Source organism: Ovis canadensis, chromosome 7 (genome assembly GCF_042477335.2).
Source record: "Ovis canadensis isolate MfBH-ARS-UI-01 breed Bighorn chromosome 7, ARS-UI_OviCan_v2, whole genome shotgun sequence".
Taxonomy (NCBI): Eukaryota; Metazoa; Chordata; class Mammalia; order Artiodactyla; family Bovidae; genus Ovis; species Ovis canadensis.
This window is the reverse complement of record NC_091251.1, coordinates 35,208,204-35,227,961: the sequence shown is the minus strand read 5'-3', so window position 1 is coordinate 35,227,961 and position 19,758 is coordinate 35,208,204. Positions and strand designations below refer to the sequence as shown.

The 19,758-nt window shown below is 39.7% G+C and overlaps 2 gene segments (V, D, J or C); both read left to right on the top strand.

Moving 5' to 3' along the window:
* LOC138443432 (M1-specific T cell receptor alpha chain-like) overlaps positions 1 to 19,758 on the top strand; it is a 1,249,782-nt gene that overhangs the window by 594,990 nt on the left and 635,034 nt on the right.
* On the top strand, positions 1,063 to 1,733 carry LOC138931562 (T cell receptor delta variable 1-like). The segment is given in 2 exon segments: positions 1,063 to 1,176; positions 1,395 to 1,733. Coding segments are annotated over 2 exon segments (369 nt in total).

Here is a 19,758-nt window from a genome sequence, read left to right as displayed (position 1 = left end):
ACTTGTCTATTTGCCTTTGGTTCTTTTACATTAATTCATCCATTACAACATTGAAACCAAATGGAAGATGGACAGCTACATTCCACATGATCATGAAACAGCGCACAGAGCTTCAGTCACCAACTTCTGTGGTATTGACAGGTACTAAGTGCCTGCAGTCTGTAGATACTGAGTTTTGTAGAAGTGCATTATAGCAGTACATCAGAGAAAGATCTGGCATGTTTATCTTAACTTTATTTTACAAAGAGAAATAATGAGTGACTGAGAAGTTAGACTGAATACTCTGGACCAATGAGATAAAAAATGTGACATTTGGATGATTCTAGTACACATGATCTAATAAGTACAATTCTACATTTAGAGGCAACAGGATTGAATAGCCTGATTTCCCTCAAAGTCTAATACATAAGACTCAATATCAGATTTCAAAAGAATAATATTTTATTCGTTATAATTTCATTTAAATATAAACCATCGAATAGACTCTGAAATTCAGATGAACTAATCATGATTTTTAAATCATTTCATGTTGAAGTAGTTTTATTTATTGAAAAATCTAAGTAGAGTCCTGGAATTCAGTATATATATATAAAAAAGATGAGACATTAATTACTTTGGTTAAGATTGCTTTTCACTCAGAAGGCCTAAGATCTGTGAAAGTTTTAAAATAGTCACTAGATTCTGGATGGAGGAAAGTAAGTATAGGCTAAATGAATGACCAATCAGTCAATTACAAGAATGTTTCAGAGGCTATACTAAGTTATATCTTAAACAAGATGGAAAAAATTATTTTACTGAATAAATACCAATGTATGTCAACTTGTTTAACCTTCAGTTTCCCTCAGTTTAAACCTTTAACATTAATTGCTTTCTTCATGCCGCTTTTCAAGATCTGCCAAACTTAATGACCAGGGAAAGACAAGTGGACAAAGTAAAGGTTTGTAGTGAGCCAGACTTTTTCCCATCTGGGCACAGACAAGCTGGTCTATGAACATGACAAACCCCACTTCCTGTCTGGGGGAGGAGCCACACAGGAGCCAGGTGCCGTGTATATGTGCTGTCAGGCACTTAAAGAATTCTTAGCTTGAGGCAGAATTAAACACATTTATGTACAGAATCCGTGCCTCATGCCACTCTCCAGCCTGCTCTGGGTGCTCCTGGCCTTCACCTTCTCTGGTAGGGATGCTTCCAAACATGGGTGTGTGTGTTCAGGGTGAAAGGGCTGCACACAGGCACGTGGAGCTTCACAGGGACTTGGGGAGGAAAGGAGCACTGGGGAAAAGCAAGCGTCGTAGGATTTCAGTTTGGTTTGTAAATATTTAGGTCCAAAATAGGTCTAATTTCTACATTATTTTGTCCACTACTTCAGCTCTGTTTTCTTCTTTTTTCCACAGGATCTGGTGTGGCCCAGAGTGTTACTCAAGACCAGCCAGTCATAATCAGTGAAGTGGGGAAGACAATCACCCTGAACTGTCGGTATGAAACAAGTTGGGACATGTACACCTACTGGATATTTTGGTACAAGCAGCTTTCCAGTGGACAGATGACTTATCTTATTCGTCAGTATTCAGAAGGTGGGAATGCAAGGGACGGCCGCTACTCTGTAAACTTCCAGGAAGCTCATAAGTCCATCAGCCTCACCATTTCAGCCTTAGAGCTGGAAGATTCTGCAATGTACTTCTGTGTTCTCAGAGCATCACAGTGCTTGAAGTAATAGGAAAGGCTGAACAAAAACCCCAGAACTAAATAAAAGAGAGACACCCTGCTGCAGGACCCCAGCTGAAATGCACACCTGCAGACCCCAGACAAGAAATGGTAGTCCTGCAGTTGCTTCATCTGTAGTCTGGATCAGAAGATTTAATTCTAAATAAAAGCATCTTTGATTTCATTTGGAAGCAGGTGTCCAGATTGACTGTCGACTAATATGTTCTCCTCTTGAATTCTTGACTTTAAGTCAATCATACAGAAGATGTATAAAGTCGTCTAAAGCTGTAAACTTGCTCCATAATAATTTAAAGTGACAGTTTCACTAAAATACACTCATCACAAATCTGGGTATAGTTATCATGAATCATCAAGAAAATCATTTCCTTAGTCCTTTCTTCTTAGATTTGTGTTACTTAAGGTACAGTCAGAGAAGCAGAACCACTAGTGGTATCTGTTGAATAAGAAATTAGTTATAAAGATTAGAATTCAGGCAATTGCTAGGTCTGGTAGAAGAGTGTATACAAAGCTGTTATCTTTGTATCTGGTGTTGAGACTGAATTTAGTGTTAGTTGGTTGGAGTAACGTTTGTAGAAGAACATTGAATAGAGACTGAAGCATGGACGAACTGTGACTCACAATGACATACTAGAACCATGAAGATAATGGAGCTCACAAAGACACTAAAACTTGTCTATGTCTCACCTCCCTCCGTTTCACAGTAGTGGGTGACCTTAGGAGAAGTAGGTGTCATTTGGCATCATGCTTACATACATATTTGGACCAAGACAAAGAGAAGATGAGGAGGAGATTTGGTTGGAAGTGAAGGAGTTCTGAGTCAACAATAAAATGAGCTATCAGATCAGCAGTAACACGTGTGAGTAACCATAGTCCCTGGAGCCCTGCACCAAACCCCCAAACACAAAAACTATGGCTGCTTCATCACAACTATCTTCCAAATGTTAGGCAAGTTCCTTTGGTGGCCAACCCTAAGTCAGAACAATATGGGAAGCACATTCTGGGAAAGATGTTTCAGTTAGTTAAGATAGATCAAAGCTGCTATTTGGTAACTTGTCATCCATCTGTACTCTTTTAACCACTTTTGAATAAGGACGATTGGAAAGCTATGCTTCTTGCTCATGTTGTTGTTGCTGTTCAGTCACTAAGTCGTGTCTGACTGTGACTCCATGGACTGCAGTTCACCAGGCTTCTCTGTCTTCCACTATCTCCCAGAGTTTGCTCAAATTCAAGTCCATTGATTTGGTGGTACCATACAATCGTCTCATCCTCTGCTGCCCTCTTCTTTTGCCTTCAATCTTTCCCAGCATCAGGCTTGGTCTTTTCCAATGAGTTGGCTTTTCTCACTGAGTGGGCTAAAGTATTGGAGTTTCAGCTTCAGCATCAGTCCTTATAATGAATATTCAGAGTTGATTTCCTTCGGGATTGACTACTTTGATCTCCTTGCAGTCCAAGGGACTCTCAAAAGTCTTCTCCAGCACCACACTTCTTGCAATTATGATGCAGTAATTCCTCATTCATTCCAAAATTTTCTAGCCATATCCTTCAAAGATTAGAGCAAGTTCATTTATCCATTTGTAGGTGATGTTACTTTATCTTCTAGCTAGTCACACTCTCCCGATGAATCCTGTATCTTTACTACTGAGATAAAATAAGATATAAGATTGAGTTATGTTAACATACCTTTCTTATGTTACTACATGCAGGAAAATAGGAGAGGGGAGTTAAAATTGGTTAATTAGTTCTTAGTTAGTTCAGTCGCTCAGTCGTGTCCGACTCTTTATGACCTATGGACTGTAGTCCTCCAGGCTCCTCCATCCATGGGAGTTTTCAGGAAAGAATACTGGAGTGGGTTGCCATTTCCTTCTCCAGGGGATCTTCCTGACCCAGGGATAGAAGCGGGGTCTCCCACATTACAAGGAGACTCTTTACCGTCTGAGCCAACCAGGGAATCCCAAGGAATAGACTACTTAGCCAAATAGATATATATTGTGGTTCTTACTATGCTACCTACCATATGTGTGACCTCAAGTTAGTTGCTCGATCTCTTTCAGCTTTAGTTTTCTTGTTTGTAAGTTGGAAATAATATCTCTATTGCATATCATTTCTATTAGAATACTGTGCAGAAAGATAATTTAACACACAGCATTTGTGCACATTTATAAATTGGTGATTTGAAAGTTTATAAATTTTATTGAAATTTTATGTAAAAGATTCCTAACCAAAGTGTGCTTCCTGCTTCATTTGCAGTCCCAATCTCTCTCAAGTTGAATAACAGCAGTCCATCCCAAGGCAACCCAATTCTGAAAGGTTGTCAGCTTTCTTTGCATTGTGAGCACATAAGAGATATCCACAATGTTTGTGAAGCTGGTCTCAAGAAAGCAGTGTTTGAGTCCTCATTTTGAATCACAGGAATTTGATTCTAGGGCAGAAATGGTGTATTTCTAGCACATGTATGTGGTCTCATCTCTGGCTGGGCAACAAGATCCATACCTGAAGCAGAATGTTCCACAGACCTAGGGTGCAGAACTTTCCTCTGTTGAGGATACTTGATCAGAATAAATGGACTTTTGGACTCAGAGGGAGAGGGAGAGGGTGGGATGATTTGGGAGAATGACATTCTAACATGTATACTATCATGTGAATTGAATCGCCAGTCTATGTCTGACGCAGGATGCAGCATGCTTGGGGCTGGTGCATGGGGATGACCCAGAAAGTTGTTATGGGGAGGGAGGTGGGAGGGGGGTGCATGTTTGGGAATGCATGTAAGAATTAAAGATTTTAAAATTTAAAAAATAAAAAACTAAAATTAAAAAAAAATAAAAAAAAATAAAAAAAAATAAATAAAATAAAAAGCAAAAAAAAAAATAAATTAAAAAAAAAAAAAGAATAAATGGAGAGGAGCACTTTGCCAGCCTCATTACTGATTCTGTGGCTTCATCCAGCCCAGCATTTCACATGCTGTACTCTGCATAGAAGTTAAATAAGCAGGGTGACAATAGACAGCCTGATGTACTCCTTTCCCGATTTGAACCAGTCCATGTCCAGTTCCATGTCCAATACTCACTGTTGCTTCTTGACCTGCATACAGATTTCTCAGGAGGAATGTTATGTGGTCTGGCATTCCCATCTCTTTCAGAATTTCCCATGGTTTGTTGTGATCCACACAGTCAAAGGCTTTGGCATAGTTGATAAAGCAGATGTTTTTCTTGAACTCTCTTGCTTTTTCTATATTTCAGCTGATGTTGGCAATTTGATCTGGCTCCTCTGCCTTTTCTAAATCCAGCATGAACATCTGAAAGTTCATAGTTCACATAGTGTTGAAGCCTGGCTTGGAGAATTCTGAGCATTACTTTGCTAGCATGTGAGATGAGTGCAATTGTGCAATAGTTCAGACATTCTTCAGCATTGCCTTTCTTTGGGATTGGAATGAAAACTGACTTTTTCCAGTGCTGTGGCCACTGCTGAGTTTTCCAAATTTGCTGGCATATTGAGTGCAGCACTTTCCCAGCATTATCTTTTAAGATTTGAAATAGCTCAACTGGAATTCCATTGCCTCCACTGGCTTTGTTAGTAGCGATGCTTCCTAAGGCCCACTTGACTTCATATTCCAGGATGTCTGGCTCTAGGTGAGTGATCACATCATCATGGCTTTCTGCCTCATGAAGATCTTTTCTGTATAGTTCCTCTGTGTATTCTTGCTACCTTTTCTTAATATCTTCTGCTTCTGTTAGGTCTATATCATTTCTGTCCTTTATCGTGCCCATCTTTGCATGAAATGTTCCCTTAGTAACTCTAATTTTGTTGAAGAGATATCTAGTCTTTCTCATTCTACTGTTTTCCTCTATTTCTTTTCATTGATCAATGAGGAGGGCTTTCTTATCTCTCTTTGCTCTTCTTTGGAGCTTTGCATTCCAATGGATATATTGCTCCTTTTCTCCTTTGCCTTTCTCTTCTCTTCTTTTCTCAGCCATTTGTAAGCCCTCCTCAGACAAACATTTTGCCTATACTCTAATAAAAAGTTTAAAAACAGAAAGCAAATGGTGTTTTAAATGGGATGGCAAAATAATTGTCCTGAATATGTATCAGTGAATGACACCTAGTTTCTTCCTCAATTCCCTCAGCTCAAACCTTTATTACTAACTGCTTTTTCAACACCCTCCCCCCTTTCAGGATCAGCCTAACTTAACTGCCAGTGAAAGAAAAATAGACAAAGTAAAAGTCTGTGGTGAGCCAGATGTTTTTCTCATCTGTACACAGACCACATGATGTATGAATATGACAAACATCACTTCCTGTTTGAAGGAGTCATACAAGAACTGAGGTATTATGCATATATGCTGCCAGGCACACAAAAACACTGGACTCTCAGCTTGAGGCAAAACTGAGCACATTTGTGTAGGGGAATTCATGCCTCATGCTGCTCTCCAATCTGCTCTGGGTGTTCCTGGCCTCCACCTTCTCTGGCAGGGATGCTTCCAAACATGGATGCCAGTGTTCAGGGTGAAAGGACTGTACACAGGCACGTGGTGTTTCACAAGGACTTGAGGAAAGGAGGATTGGGGGAAAGCAAGCATCTTATGATTTCAGTGTGTTTTTTAGGAGGGTGATCTGAAATGAGTCTAGTTCCTACACTATTTTGTTCACTGTTTCATCTCTGTTTTCTGATTTTTCCCACAGGATCTGGTATAGCCCAGAAAGTTATTCAAGATCAACCAGACATATTCACTCAGATTGGAGAGGCAGTCACCATGAACTGTCTGTGTGAAACAAGTTGGAGCAGTTACAACATTTTTTGGTATAAGCAACCCCCCAGTGGAGAGATGATTTTCCTTACAAGGGATGGCCACTACTCTATAAACTTTCAGAGATCATGTAAATCCTCCAGCCTCACCATTTCAACCTTACAACTGGAAGATTCTGCAAAGTACTCCTCTGCTCTCTTTGAATTCACAGTGCCTGAGGTAATGGAAAAAGCTGAACAAAAGCCCCAGAGCTTAATAAGAGAGAGCCCCTCTGCTGTAGGACCACAGCTGAGATACACACCTGTAGATCCTAGACAAGAAATGGTAGTCCTGTGGTTGCTTCATCTGTGGTCTGCATCAGAGGATTTAAATCTAAATAAAATTTCCTTCCATAACATATGGAAGCAGGTGTCCAGAGTAACTCTCTACTGATAACATTCTTCTCTTGAATTTTGGACTTTAAATCAACCACACAAAATATGTGTAAAGTTGTCTAAATTTGAAAACTTGTGCCACAATAATATAAAATGATAGTTTCACCTAAAGATCCTGACATCACAAATCTGGGTCTAGAATCTGAAATCATCGTGAAAATAATTTCCTTAGTCCTTTCCTTTTAGGGCTTCCCGGACACTAGGGGCAAAGAACTCACTTGCTAATGCAGGAGGCATTAGAGACACAGATTTGATCCCTAGTTTGGGAAGATCCCCTGGAGGAGGGCACGGCCACCCACTACAATATTCTTGCCTGGAGAATGCTTTGGACAGAGGAAGTTGGTGGGCTACAGTCCATGGGGTTGCAAAGAGTCAGACACAACTGAAGAGACTTATCATACAGTCTTCTTAGACATCGTTTCAGGGCCCATTCAGAGGAGAAACACCAGTGATGTATAGAAAGAGATTAGTTATAAGGATTATTCACAGGCAGGGGCTAGAGCTGGTGGAAGAGTCTATAAAAGCTATTATATTTGTATTTGATTTGAGCTTGAGATCACTGTAAGTCAACTAAAGTACCACTTATGAAGGAAAGTTGGATGTGGCAACTGGACAAACTGTAGACCAACTGTGGACAAACTGGAAAGAGCATGGACAGACTGTGACATGTACATGAGGACAATGGAACCCACAAGACACACTAAAACTCGTCTTTCTCTTGCCTCCTTCAGGCTCACAGTAATGGGTGAACTTCAGAAGTTTGCCATCATGTTACATGCATACTTGGTCAAAGACGAAGAGAACATGAGTAAGAGATCTGGTGGGAGGTTGAAGAGTTGTGAGTCAACAATAAGTTGAACTAGCAGACCAGCAGCAACATTTTGAGTGGCCATAGTCTCTGGAGCCCTGAATCAATCTGCAGAACCTAGAAACATGACTACTTCCTCACACGTACCTCCCAAATCTTACATAAATCTCTTTCATGGCCAACCATAACCCAGAACAATATAGGGAAGCAATTCTGGGAAATAGATGAAGTTGAGACAGTACAAATCCACCATAATAGCTTAACTAGTTAACTTCCCCTCCTTGTTAACTAAGCATTCATCATTACCTCTTTGAACACCACAACTTTGAATAAGGACTACAGGAAAACTAAGCTTCCTGTTAATATGATGCAATTATCTTTTTTCAGCCCAAACAAGCTCTCTCCTTCAAAGAGAATACCAAGTTCATTTATCTATTTAAGGGTGACATTCTTTCCTCTTCTAGCTGAATCACACTCTCCAATTGACCCTGTATCTTTACTACAGAGATACAATGAGATATAAGATTAACTTGTAGCAGCACATTTTCTGTTACCAGAGGCAGACAAAGAGGAGAGGGAAGCTAAAAATGGCTAATGTATATATAAATATATTCATCTACAATGAAAATAATTTCACAAATATTCTAGGTTGTGTTACTGCAAATGACCACAAGATTGTAACTGGTATTTATAACTACCTCATACATTACCCATTCCATAACCTCTTAACATAGCAAGAACCTCTACTCACTGTTGTACTTGATTTCCTATAAAACAAGCTTCTATTTCAGGAGCAATGCTGTGCGGAAAGTCATAAAGATGAATAAGGAATTCTGTTAGTTGACCGCTGTGGTTTTGGCAGAAGTTTGCAAGGTGTTGAAGACAAATTCAAGGGTCTATTTTAGTGGAAAAAAATTGTGTTAATAGGCAGGGGAAATTGATATGTTGTATTCCGGGAAACATCATTAAGAACAATACTTGTCTTCTCATCACAAGCAATAGCAATGAAAAAAGGGAAGCATTTGTAAAGTTTTTAAAGAAAACAAAACTTTCAAGGAAGCTTCTAATGAGCATGAAAGCATATTTTTAAATTGTCTTTTTAATCAAAAAGCACTGCTAGGGGAAATTAACAATAACACAATAATAGTGGAAGACTTTAATACCCCACTCACAACTATGGAGAGATCAACTAAACAGAAAATTAACAAAGAAACACAAACTTTAAATGATACAATAGACCAGTTAGACCTAATTGATATCCATAGGACATTTCACCCCAAAACAATGAATTTCACCTTTTTCTCAAGTGCTCATGGAACCTTTTCCAGGATAGATCACATTCTGGGCCATAAATCTAGCCTTGGTAAAGTCAAAAAAAATGAAATCATTCCAGGCATCTTTTCTGACCACAATGCAGTAAGATTAGATCTCAATTACAGGAGAAAAACTTAAAAATTCTAACATATGGAGGCTGAACAACACGCTTCTGAATAACCAACAAATCAGAGAAGAAATCAAAAAAGAAATCAAAATATGCATAGAAATGAATGAAAATGAAAACACAGCAACCCAAAACCTGTGGGACACTGTAAAAGCAGTGCTAAGGGGAAAGTTCATAGCAATACAGGCATACCTTAAGAAACAAGAAAAAAGTCAAATAAATAACCTAACTCTACACCTAAAGCAACTAGAAAAGTAAGAAATGAAGAACCCCAGGGTTAGTAGAAGGAAAGAAATCTTAAAAATTAGGGCAGAAATAAATGCAAAAGAAACAAAAGATGCCGGGAGCCACCACGGGAGATCCCACCCATGACACAGGTCATGCGGAGAAGACCTGACAGGCAAAGGCAGGTCAGGATTCGAGAGACTCCCTAGACCTGCTCGAGCATCTACCTCAAAAACCAGAATCTGTCTGTCTTACTATTTTGTGCCTTTAACCAACTCTTCTGACATTAACAGGGGGCTATCCTTGACCACATTTCTCTGGAGAAAATCAAACTTAGGGCTCTAGCTAATAAGTCTCTTGGACATGAAAGGAATATTTCAATTCAAACCCCCCTGTTAGCATTCTAGCTTGTCTGACAGGTTTATCCAGACTCTTGCAGCTATGCATATGATTATTCACAGCTTCCCAACTGTGAGAGGCATGGGAAGCCTAAAAATATAGAGCCTTTCAAAGAGTTAAAAACTATTAGAGTAGTGCTGGTGTAGGATTTCACTGTTGAGTCAATGCTTGCTGCCAAGATTCCATATCTCTTATCCATTGTGCACCTGGAAGTGCATTAGTTAACATAGTTGGAATAAAAAAAAAAACAAGAAGCAGCCTTGAAATTAACCATATCAGACCTTTGAGCTAATTGGTTCTTTCTTTGTTGTAACTTACTGCACCTTTGCTCTGTGAGAAATGTAACTCTGTTTAATACTTTCTGAGGCTGACACAGATTAGAAATATAAAGAAAAAACATTTCAAGGGAAAATAAGTTTTCTGGTTGAGCAGCCTTTATTGAAAGAGGGTCATAAAATGTTCACAGGCTTCCAAGGCCAGAAGATAATGTACACAACATTGTTTATGGGAAAGGTATGCAGAAAAAAATCCTGGTTTTAATAAAGACAAAACAGATGTAATGTTTGGGCTCACACTGTATGACTTTGCATCTTTCATTTCCCTCTATGTACAAGTCAAGATATAAAATTTCTTTTTGAAAATAAAGTTACAGGCTTTGCTCACCGAAGAAGCTTGGTCTCCTCGTGTCTTTCTTTTTCTTTCTTTCTTTCTCTCTTTTACTCTGTTCTTCAGGCTAATCCCTTGGAGCATAGAGGCTCTCTGCATTCACTTATCTGCCTGGGCTTCTAAGACCTGAATGGGAAGGTGCTCTGTGTCTTCACTCCCTTGGGAGACTGGGAGGGCACCTGCGGCCTACATGAACAGAACAAGTCCCTTGTCTTGGGGCTTTATTGGCTTTCTGTGTAAACAAAGGAATATCAGCTTCTATTCTTTCCTCTCTCATTCATTCATTCATTCATTCATTTGCCAATGCTGTTTCTCCTGAGGGTTCTGCTGGATCCTGTGGGGGCTGCACCCCAGCAAAAAGAGACCATAGAAAAAAATCAACAAAGCTGAAAGCGGGTTCTTTGAAGGATAAATAAAATTGACAAAACATTAGCCAGACTCATCAAGAAACAAAGGGAGAAAAATCAAATCAGTAATATTAGAAATGAAAATGGAGAGATCACAACAGACAACACAGAGATACAAAGGATCGTAAGAGACTACTATCAGCAATTATATGCCAATAATATGGACAACGTGGAAGAAATGGACAAATTTTTAGGAAAGTACAATTTCCAAAACTGAACCAGGAAGAAAAAGAAAATCTTAACAGACCCATCACAAGCACAGAAATTGAAACTGTAATCAGAAATCTTTCAGCAAACAAAAACCCAGGTCCAGATGGCTTCACAGCTGAATCGTACCAAAAATTTCAAGAAGAGCTAACACCTATCCTACTCAAACTCTTCCAGAAAATTGCAGAGGAAGGTAAACTTCCAAACTCATTCTATGAGGCCACCATCACCCTAATACCAAAACCTGACAAAGAGGCCACAAAAAAAGAAAACTACAGACCGATATCACTGATGAACATAGTTGCAAAAATCCTTAACAAAATTCTAGCAATCAGAATCCAACAACACATTAAAAAAATCAGACACCATGACCAAGTGGGCTTTCTCCCAGGGATGCAAGGATTCTTCAATATCCACAAATCAATCAATGTAATTCACCACATTAACAAATTGAAAAATAAAAGCCATATGATTATGTCAATAGATGCAGAGAAGGCCTTTGACAAAATTCAACATCCATTTATGAAAAAACTCTCCAGAAAGCAGGAATAGAAGGAACTTACCTCAACAAATAAAAGCTATGTAGGACAAACTCTCAGCAAACATGATTCTCAATGGTGAAAAATTGAAAGCATTTCCCCTAAAGTCAGGAACAAGACAAGGGTACCCACTGTCACCACTACCATTCAACATAGTTCTGAAAGTTTTGGCCACAGTAATCAGAGCAGAAAAAAAAAAAATAAAAGGAATCCAAATTGGAAAAGAAGAAGTAAAACTGTCACTGTTTGCAGATGAAATGATCCTCTACATAGAAAACCCTAAAGACTCCACCAGAAAACTACTAGAGCTTATCAATGAATATAGTAAAGTTGCAGGATATAAAATCAACACACAGAAATCCCTTGCATTCCTATACACTAATAATGAGAAAGCAGAAAAAGAAATTAAGGAAACAATTCCATTTACCATTGCAACAAAAAGAATAAAATACTTAGGAACATATCTGCCTAAAGAAACTAAAGACCTATGTATAGAAAACTATAAAACACTGATGAAAGAAATCAAAGAGGACAATAATAGATGGAGAAATATACCGTGTTCATGGATTGAAAGAATCAATATAGTGAAAATGAGTATACTACCCAAAGCAATCTACAGATTCAATGCAATCCCTATCAAGCTACCAGCGGTATTTTTCCAGAGCTAGAACAAATAATTTCACAATTTGTATGGAAATACAAAAAACCTCAAATAGCCAAAGGAATCTTGAGAAAGAAGAATGGAGCTGGAGGAATCAACCTGCCTGACTTCAGGCTCTACTACAAAGCCACAGTCATCAAGACAGTATGGTACTGGCACAAAGACAGAAATATAGATCAATGGAACAAAATAGAAAGCCCAGAGATAAATCCACACACCTATGGACACCTTATCTTCGACAAAGGAGGTAAGAATATACAATGGATTAAAGACAATCTCTTTTACAAGTGGTGCTGGGAAAACTGGTCAACCACTTGTAAAAGAATGAAACTAAAACACTTTCTAACACCATACACAAAAATAAACTCAAAATGGATTAAAGATCTAAACATAAGACCAGAAACTATAAAACTCCTAGAAGGGAACATAGGCAAAACAGTCTCCGACATAAATCACAGCAGGATCCTCTACGACCCACCTTCCAGAATACTGGAAATAAAAGCAAAAATAAACAAATGGGGTCTAATTAAAATGAAAAGCTTCTGCACAACAACGGAAACTATAAGCAAGGTGAAAAGACAGTCTTCAGAATGAGAGACAATAATAGCAAATGAAGCAACTGACAAACAGCTAATCTCAAAAATATACAAGCAACTTATGCAGCTCAATTCCAGAAAAATAAACGACCAAATCAAAAAGTGGGCCAAAGAACTAAATAGACATTTCTCCAAAGAAGACATACAGATGGCTAACAAACACATGAAAAATGCTCAACATCACTCATTATCAGAGAAATTGAAATCAATGCCACAATGAGGTACCATTTCACACCAGTCAGAATGGCTGCAATACAAAAGTCTATAAGCAATAAATGCTGGAGAGGGTGTGGAGAAAAGGGAACCCTGTTACACTGTTGGTGGGAATGCAAACTAGTACAGCCACTATGGAGAACTGTGTGGAGATCCCTTAAAAAACTGGAACTAGAACTGCCTTATGAGCCAGCAATCCCACTGCTGGGCATACACACCGAGGAAACCAGAATTGAAAGAGACACGTGTACCCCAATGTTGATTGCATCACTGTTTATAACAGCCAGGACAGGAAAGCAACCTAGATGTCCATCAGCAGACGAATGGATAAGAAAGCTGTGGTACATATACACAATGGAGTATTACCCAGCCATTAAAAAGAATACATTTGAATCCGTTCTAATGAGATGGATGAAACTGGAGCCAATTATACAGAGTGAAGTAAGCCAGAAACAAAAACACCAATACAGTATACTAACACTGTATGGATCACAATAAACTGTAGAAAATTCTGAGAGAGATGGGAATACCAGACCATCTAACCTGCCTCTTGAGAAATCTGTATGCAGGTCAGGAAGCAACAGTTAGAACTGGACATAGAACAACAGACTGGTTCCAAATAGGAAAAGGAGTACGTCAAGGCTGTATATTGTCACCCTGCTTATTTAACTTCATGAGAAACGCTGGACTGGAAGAAGCACAAGCTGGAATCAAGATTGCCGGGAGAAATATCAATAACCTCAGATATGCAGATGACACCACACTTATGGCAGAAAGTGAAGAGGAACTAAAAAGCCTCTTGATGAAAGTGAAAGAGGAGAGTGAAAAAGTTGGCTTAAAGCCCAACATTTGGGAAACGAAGATCATGGCATCCGGTCCCATCACTTCATGGGAAATAGATGGGGAATCAGTGGAAATAGTGTCAGATTTTATTTTGGGGGCTCCCAAATCACTGCAGATGGTGACTGCAGCCATGAAATTAAAAGACGCTTACTCCTTGGAAGAAAAGTTATGACCAACTAGATAGCATATTCAAAAGCAGAGACATTACTTTGCCAACTAAGGTCCGTATAGTCAAGGCTATGGTTTTTCCAGTGGTCATGTATGGGTGTGAGAGTTGGACTGTGAAGAAAGCTAAGCACCGAAGAATTGATGCTTTTGAACTGTGGTGTTGGGGAAGACTCTTGAGAGTCCCTTGGACTGCAAGGAGATCCATCCAGTCCATTCTGAAGGAGATCAACCCTGGGATATCTTTGGAAGGAATGATGCTAAAGCTGAAACTCCAATACTTTGGCCACCTCATGCGAAGCGTTGACTCATTGGAAAAGACTTTGATGGTGGGAGGGATTGGGGGCAGCAGGAGAAGGGGACGAGAGAGGATGAGATGGCTGGATGGCATCGCTGACTCGATGAACGTAAATATGAGTGAACTCCGGGAGTTGATGATGGACAAGGAGGCCTAGCGTGCTGTGATTCATGGGGTCGCAAAGAGTCGGACACGACTGAGAGACTAGCTGTACTGAAGTGAACACATATATATGGAATTTAGAAAGATGGTAATGATAACCCTGTATGTGAGACAGCAAAAGAGACAGAGATGCATAGAACAGTCTTTTGGACTCTGTCGGATTGGGAGAGGGAGAGGGTGGGATTATTTGGGAGAATGGCATTGAAACATGTATAATATCATATAAGAAATGAATCGCCAGTCTATGTTTGATGCAAGATACAGGATGCTTGTGGCTGGTGCACTGGGAAGACCCAGAGAGATGGTATGGGGGAGGGAGGTGGGAGGGGGGTTCAGGATTGGGAACACGTGTACACCTGTGGTGGATTCATGTTAATGTATGGGAAAACCAATACAGTATTGCAAAGTAAAATTTTTTAAAAGAATTTTTAAGTAAAATTAAAAAAGCACTGCTAAGAGCATCCCTTGTAGCTCAGTCGGTAAAGAATTTGCCTGCAGTGCAGGAAACCCAGGTTCGATCCCTGGGTTGGGAAGATGCCCTGGAGAAGGAAATGGCAACCCACTCCAGTATCCTTGCCTGGAAAATCTCATGGACAGAGGAACCTGGTGGATTGCAGTCCATGGGGTCGCAAAGATTCTGGCACGACTGAGTGACTAACACACACAAGAGAGTGGAAAGCCAGTGTCTGTCTGGAAAGCTAAATGTGCAATACACATTACTGAAAAAGGCATCAAATGCAGAATATATTGAAAGCTCATAAATCAAAAAAGAAGTGAAAATAGTCACTTCTTAGTCATTAATAGAATGACTTATTAAGTCATTAAGAAGGGCAAAATCTTGGAGATCCAATTCAGAAATATTATATCCAATAGCTAGTAAACGTGCAAGGTGTCCTTCATTTCACTATTTTTACAGAAATCAGAGTCAAACCTCACCTGTTCCATCTGTGTCTTTTCAGCACCCTGAGTGTATCAGTGTAGCTAGCTGGCCATCACACCAAAAGAATAAGGAAAAACAATGACTATCTCCAGGAAAACAAGCGATTTAATAAATTTCCTAAAAGCGTCCTTTACTGAACAGATGTGGAGTTGAAAAATCAGGTCACAGGCCTGGACATTAATGGAAAGGAGGTTTTAGTAGAATATAGAAAGTTGGTATTTATTGAGCTTACTATATGTCAGGCACTGTAGGATGTATTTCTGATTCATTATCTAATTTAAATATCAAAACCCTATGAGACAGATTTTACTGTTCCAGTGTTTTTAATCTTTGAGAAATGAGTCATAACTTTCCTAACTGTGCAAAGCATTTTAAACTTTTATTGTCATCCTGAGTGTACGATTTAGAGGGCTCCTTGGAGATTTGGGTATGAGGAAGCACTTGACCCAGAACAGGGTGACTGGATGTCTCAGTGATGGTGATATGATGGGATTAAACTGGAACCTAAAGGAATCTATGAAGAACAGTTCTATGAAGATCTACAAGACCTTCTAGAAATACCACCAAAAAAAAAGATGTCCTTTTTATCATAGGGGATTGGAATGGAAACATAGGAAGTTAAGAAATACCTGAGTTAACAGGCAAGTTTGGCCTTGGAGTACAAAATGAAGCAGGGAAGGGCTAATAGAGTTTTGCCAAGAAAACACACTGGTCATAGAAAACACCCTCTTCCAACAACACAAGATCCCACCCTACACAGGAATATCACCAGAGGGTTAATACAGAAATCAAATTGATTATATTCTTTGCAGTCAAAGATGGAGAAACTCTACACAGCAAAAACAAGATCTGGAGCTGACTGTGGCTCAGATCATGAGCTCATTATTGCAAAATTCAGGCTTACGCTGAAGAAAGTAGGGAAAACCGCTAGACCATTCACTGGATCATAGAAAAAGCAAAGGAATTCCAAAAAAACATCTACTTCTGCTTTGTTGACTCTGCTAAAGCCTTTGACTGTGTGGATCAAAACAAACTGGAAAATTCTTAAATAGATAGGAATACCGGACCACCTGACCTGCCTCCTGAGAAACCTGTGTGCAGGTCAAGAAGCAACAGTTAGAACCAGACATGGAACAACAAACTGATTCAAAATTGGGAAAGGAGTACATCAAGGCTGTATACTGTCACCCTGCTTATTTAAATTATATGCAGAGCACATCATGTGAAATGCTGGGTTGGATGAATCACAAGCTGGAATCAAGATTACCAGGAGAAATACCAACAACCTCACATATGCAGATAATACCACTCTAATGGCAGAAAGAGAAGAATAACTAAAGAGCCTCTTGATGAGAGTGAAGGAGGACAGTGACAAACTCAACATTCAAAAAACTAAGATCATGGCATCTGGGGTCCCAACACTTAATGCAAATAGATGGGGAAAAGTGGAAGCAGTGATAGATTTTATTTTCTTGTGCTTCAAAATCACTGCAGAAGATGACTGCATCCATGATATTAAAAGACACTTGCTCCATGGAAGGAAAGCTATGACAAACCTAGACAGCATATTAAAAACCAGAGAAATCACTTTGCCAACAAAGTTCCACAGAGTTGAAGCTATGGTTTTCCAGTAGTCATACTGATGTGAGAGTTGGACCCTAAAGAAAGCTGAGTGCAGAATTGAGGCTTGTGGTGCTGCAGAAGACCTTTGAGAGTTTCTTGGACAGCAAAGAGATCAAACCGGTTAAACCTAAGGAAATCAACCTAGAATATTCATCAGAAAGACTGATGCTGAAGCTGAAGTTCCAATACTTCGGCCACCTGATGTAAAGAGCTGACTCATTGGAAAAGACCCTGATGCTGGGAAAGATTTAGGGCAGGAGGAGAAGGGGGTGACAGAGGATGAGATGATTAGATGGCAGCATCCACACAGTGGACATGGGCTCAAACAAACTCTTGGAGATAGAGAAGGACAAGAAATTGTGGTGTGCTGCAGTTCATGGGATTGCAAAGAGTCAGACATGACTTAGAGACTGAACAACAATGCTTCCAGCGAGTATTTATGAATATTTGTTAAATGAACAAAGCATGATTATTGTAACATTACTCCTATGTCTTCAATATAATTTTCCTCCATGCTAGACCTGGATTTATTGTTTATAGTCTATTGTTCATTGTTTACAATAATAACTTTCTGTTTATACTATCGGAGTCTTTTATTTGGCATGCATCCCATAAAATTAGAAGATTGTTTTCAGAGTAATTTAAGCAGCTGTTTAACGTAATTTCTCATCAAATTCATGAATAACGATTCATCGGCTCACTCAGAAACCATGTAATTCTTGAGTGCCTACTATGTATCAAACTCATAAATATTGAATTACAAGAGCTTTGAAGTAAATTTTAAATATAGGAAGGTCAGAGACAGATGAAAAAGAGATCAGCAAATGAGAATCTTATGACTGCAGAGGCCTGGTGTCCTGCTGGTGTTCATGGGGTCACAAAGAGTTGGACACGACTGAGCAACTGAACTGAACTGAACTGAAAGCAGCCAAAGATAATTAAAACCTTCCATGGGGTATTTAAGACCAAGAAAATACAGATGAGTACAGAGGTATTACAAGTAAGATGTGTGTACTGTATGGTAAGTTGCTTCAATTGTGTCTAACTCTGCGAGTCATGGACTGTAGCCCACCAGGTTCCTCTGTCCAGTGGATTCTCCAGGCAGGAATATTGAAGTGGGTTGCTAAGCCCTTCTCTAGGGGATCTTCCTGATCCAGGGATTGAACATGGGTCTCTTAAGTCTGCTGCATTGGCAGGTGAGTTCTTTACCACTCGCACCGCTTGGGAAGCCCGTTTACCTTCAAATCTGAGGAGCTTTTCAAAAAGTTGCTTGCTGACTTTTGGTGTGGGTTTAGCTCTGCAGTTCTTCTATTCAGTCACAAGAGGGGGCTGATTCATCTGAAAACAGTGTTTCTTTCTGGGAGAAAGGGAGGGAAATTTGTTTTCCATTGATCTGCCAAAAGAAGGAAAAATGACATGCTTTCATCTTCTTTAGACAACTTGAGCTTTTTATCCCTTGTTGAATGTGTGTGGTCAAGGATTTAGGGGATAAGGAAATGGCAACCCACTCCAGTGTTCTTGCCTGGAGAATCCCAGGGACGGCAGAACCTTGTGGGCTGCCGTCTATGGGGTCACACAGAGTCGAACACGACTGAAGCGACTTAGCAGCAGCAGCAGCCGAACAGCCTATGCCCTTTCCATGTACCTCCCTGAAACCTGCTTTCCCATTTCCCTGCTCTGATTATCCCTTCTCTTTTTTATTCCTTATACCCTTTTTTCCCTCCTCCGACTTTTTATACCACTCACATCCACCTCCACCTCACACCCACCTCCACCTCACCCCCACCTACTTTGCCTTTCTTTCTGTCTATTGCTCTGCCTTAGCATCCCTGCTATACAACACCCACAAGCATCGGCATAGGGAACATGAGGATTTTGGACCACTGTTCAAGGAGGATGAGGTGAACACCATCTATGTCATCAGTTAGTATATTAAGAACAGATGCATGAAAAATGGCTACCTAGATGGTGATAGATGCATGATTCCAAGAACACTTACAAGAACTCCAAGCTCCAGGATGTGTAGCTTTTAGTCTCAATGTTATTTATTTTTCTGTCTCCCAGAGCACATCACTGCCTGCTTTTGAATCTCCCATACATTTTCTGGAATGTGGATGGAAATTTTCATTATCTTACTACACAGAGCTCAGTACATTTTTCTGTGATTAAATATTATGCTCTGCAAGCTTCATGGAGCATCAGCCAATTGCTTAAGAAACAAATAATAGACCAATGGTTGTGCATAGACACATCATGGTGATTGGTATTCCTTTTCCCAAGGCAGACATTAAACTTCAGAGATGATTGCAGTGTGAGCTGAGGATGTTTCACCATCTTTTGGGGACATGACTAAAACAGGGGAGGAAGACCTAGATAAGAAAATGCTTGATCATTGGCTGAGAAGGTCCTGGCAACAACACAGTGGTATCTGGACTCGTTGTAAGTCTTTACTGACAGCTGTTGCCTCTGTTCTCTGGAACCTCCTTAAGCCAAGGATCAGACCCAAGCCTGAGCTCTAAGCCCACAATCCTGGTTTGTCCCTGAAGTATGAGGCTGGTGACTGGAGTAACTGTGTTTCTGACCTTGGGTAAGTGTTCTGTGTCTACAAGGGATGACTTTGAGGGCAAAGGACCACAAAGAGTTATTTGCTCTCTACTCCACTTC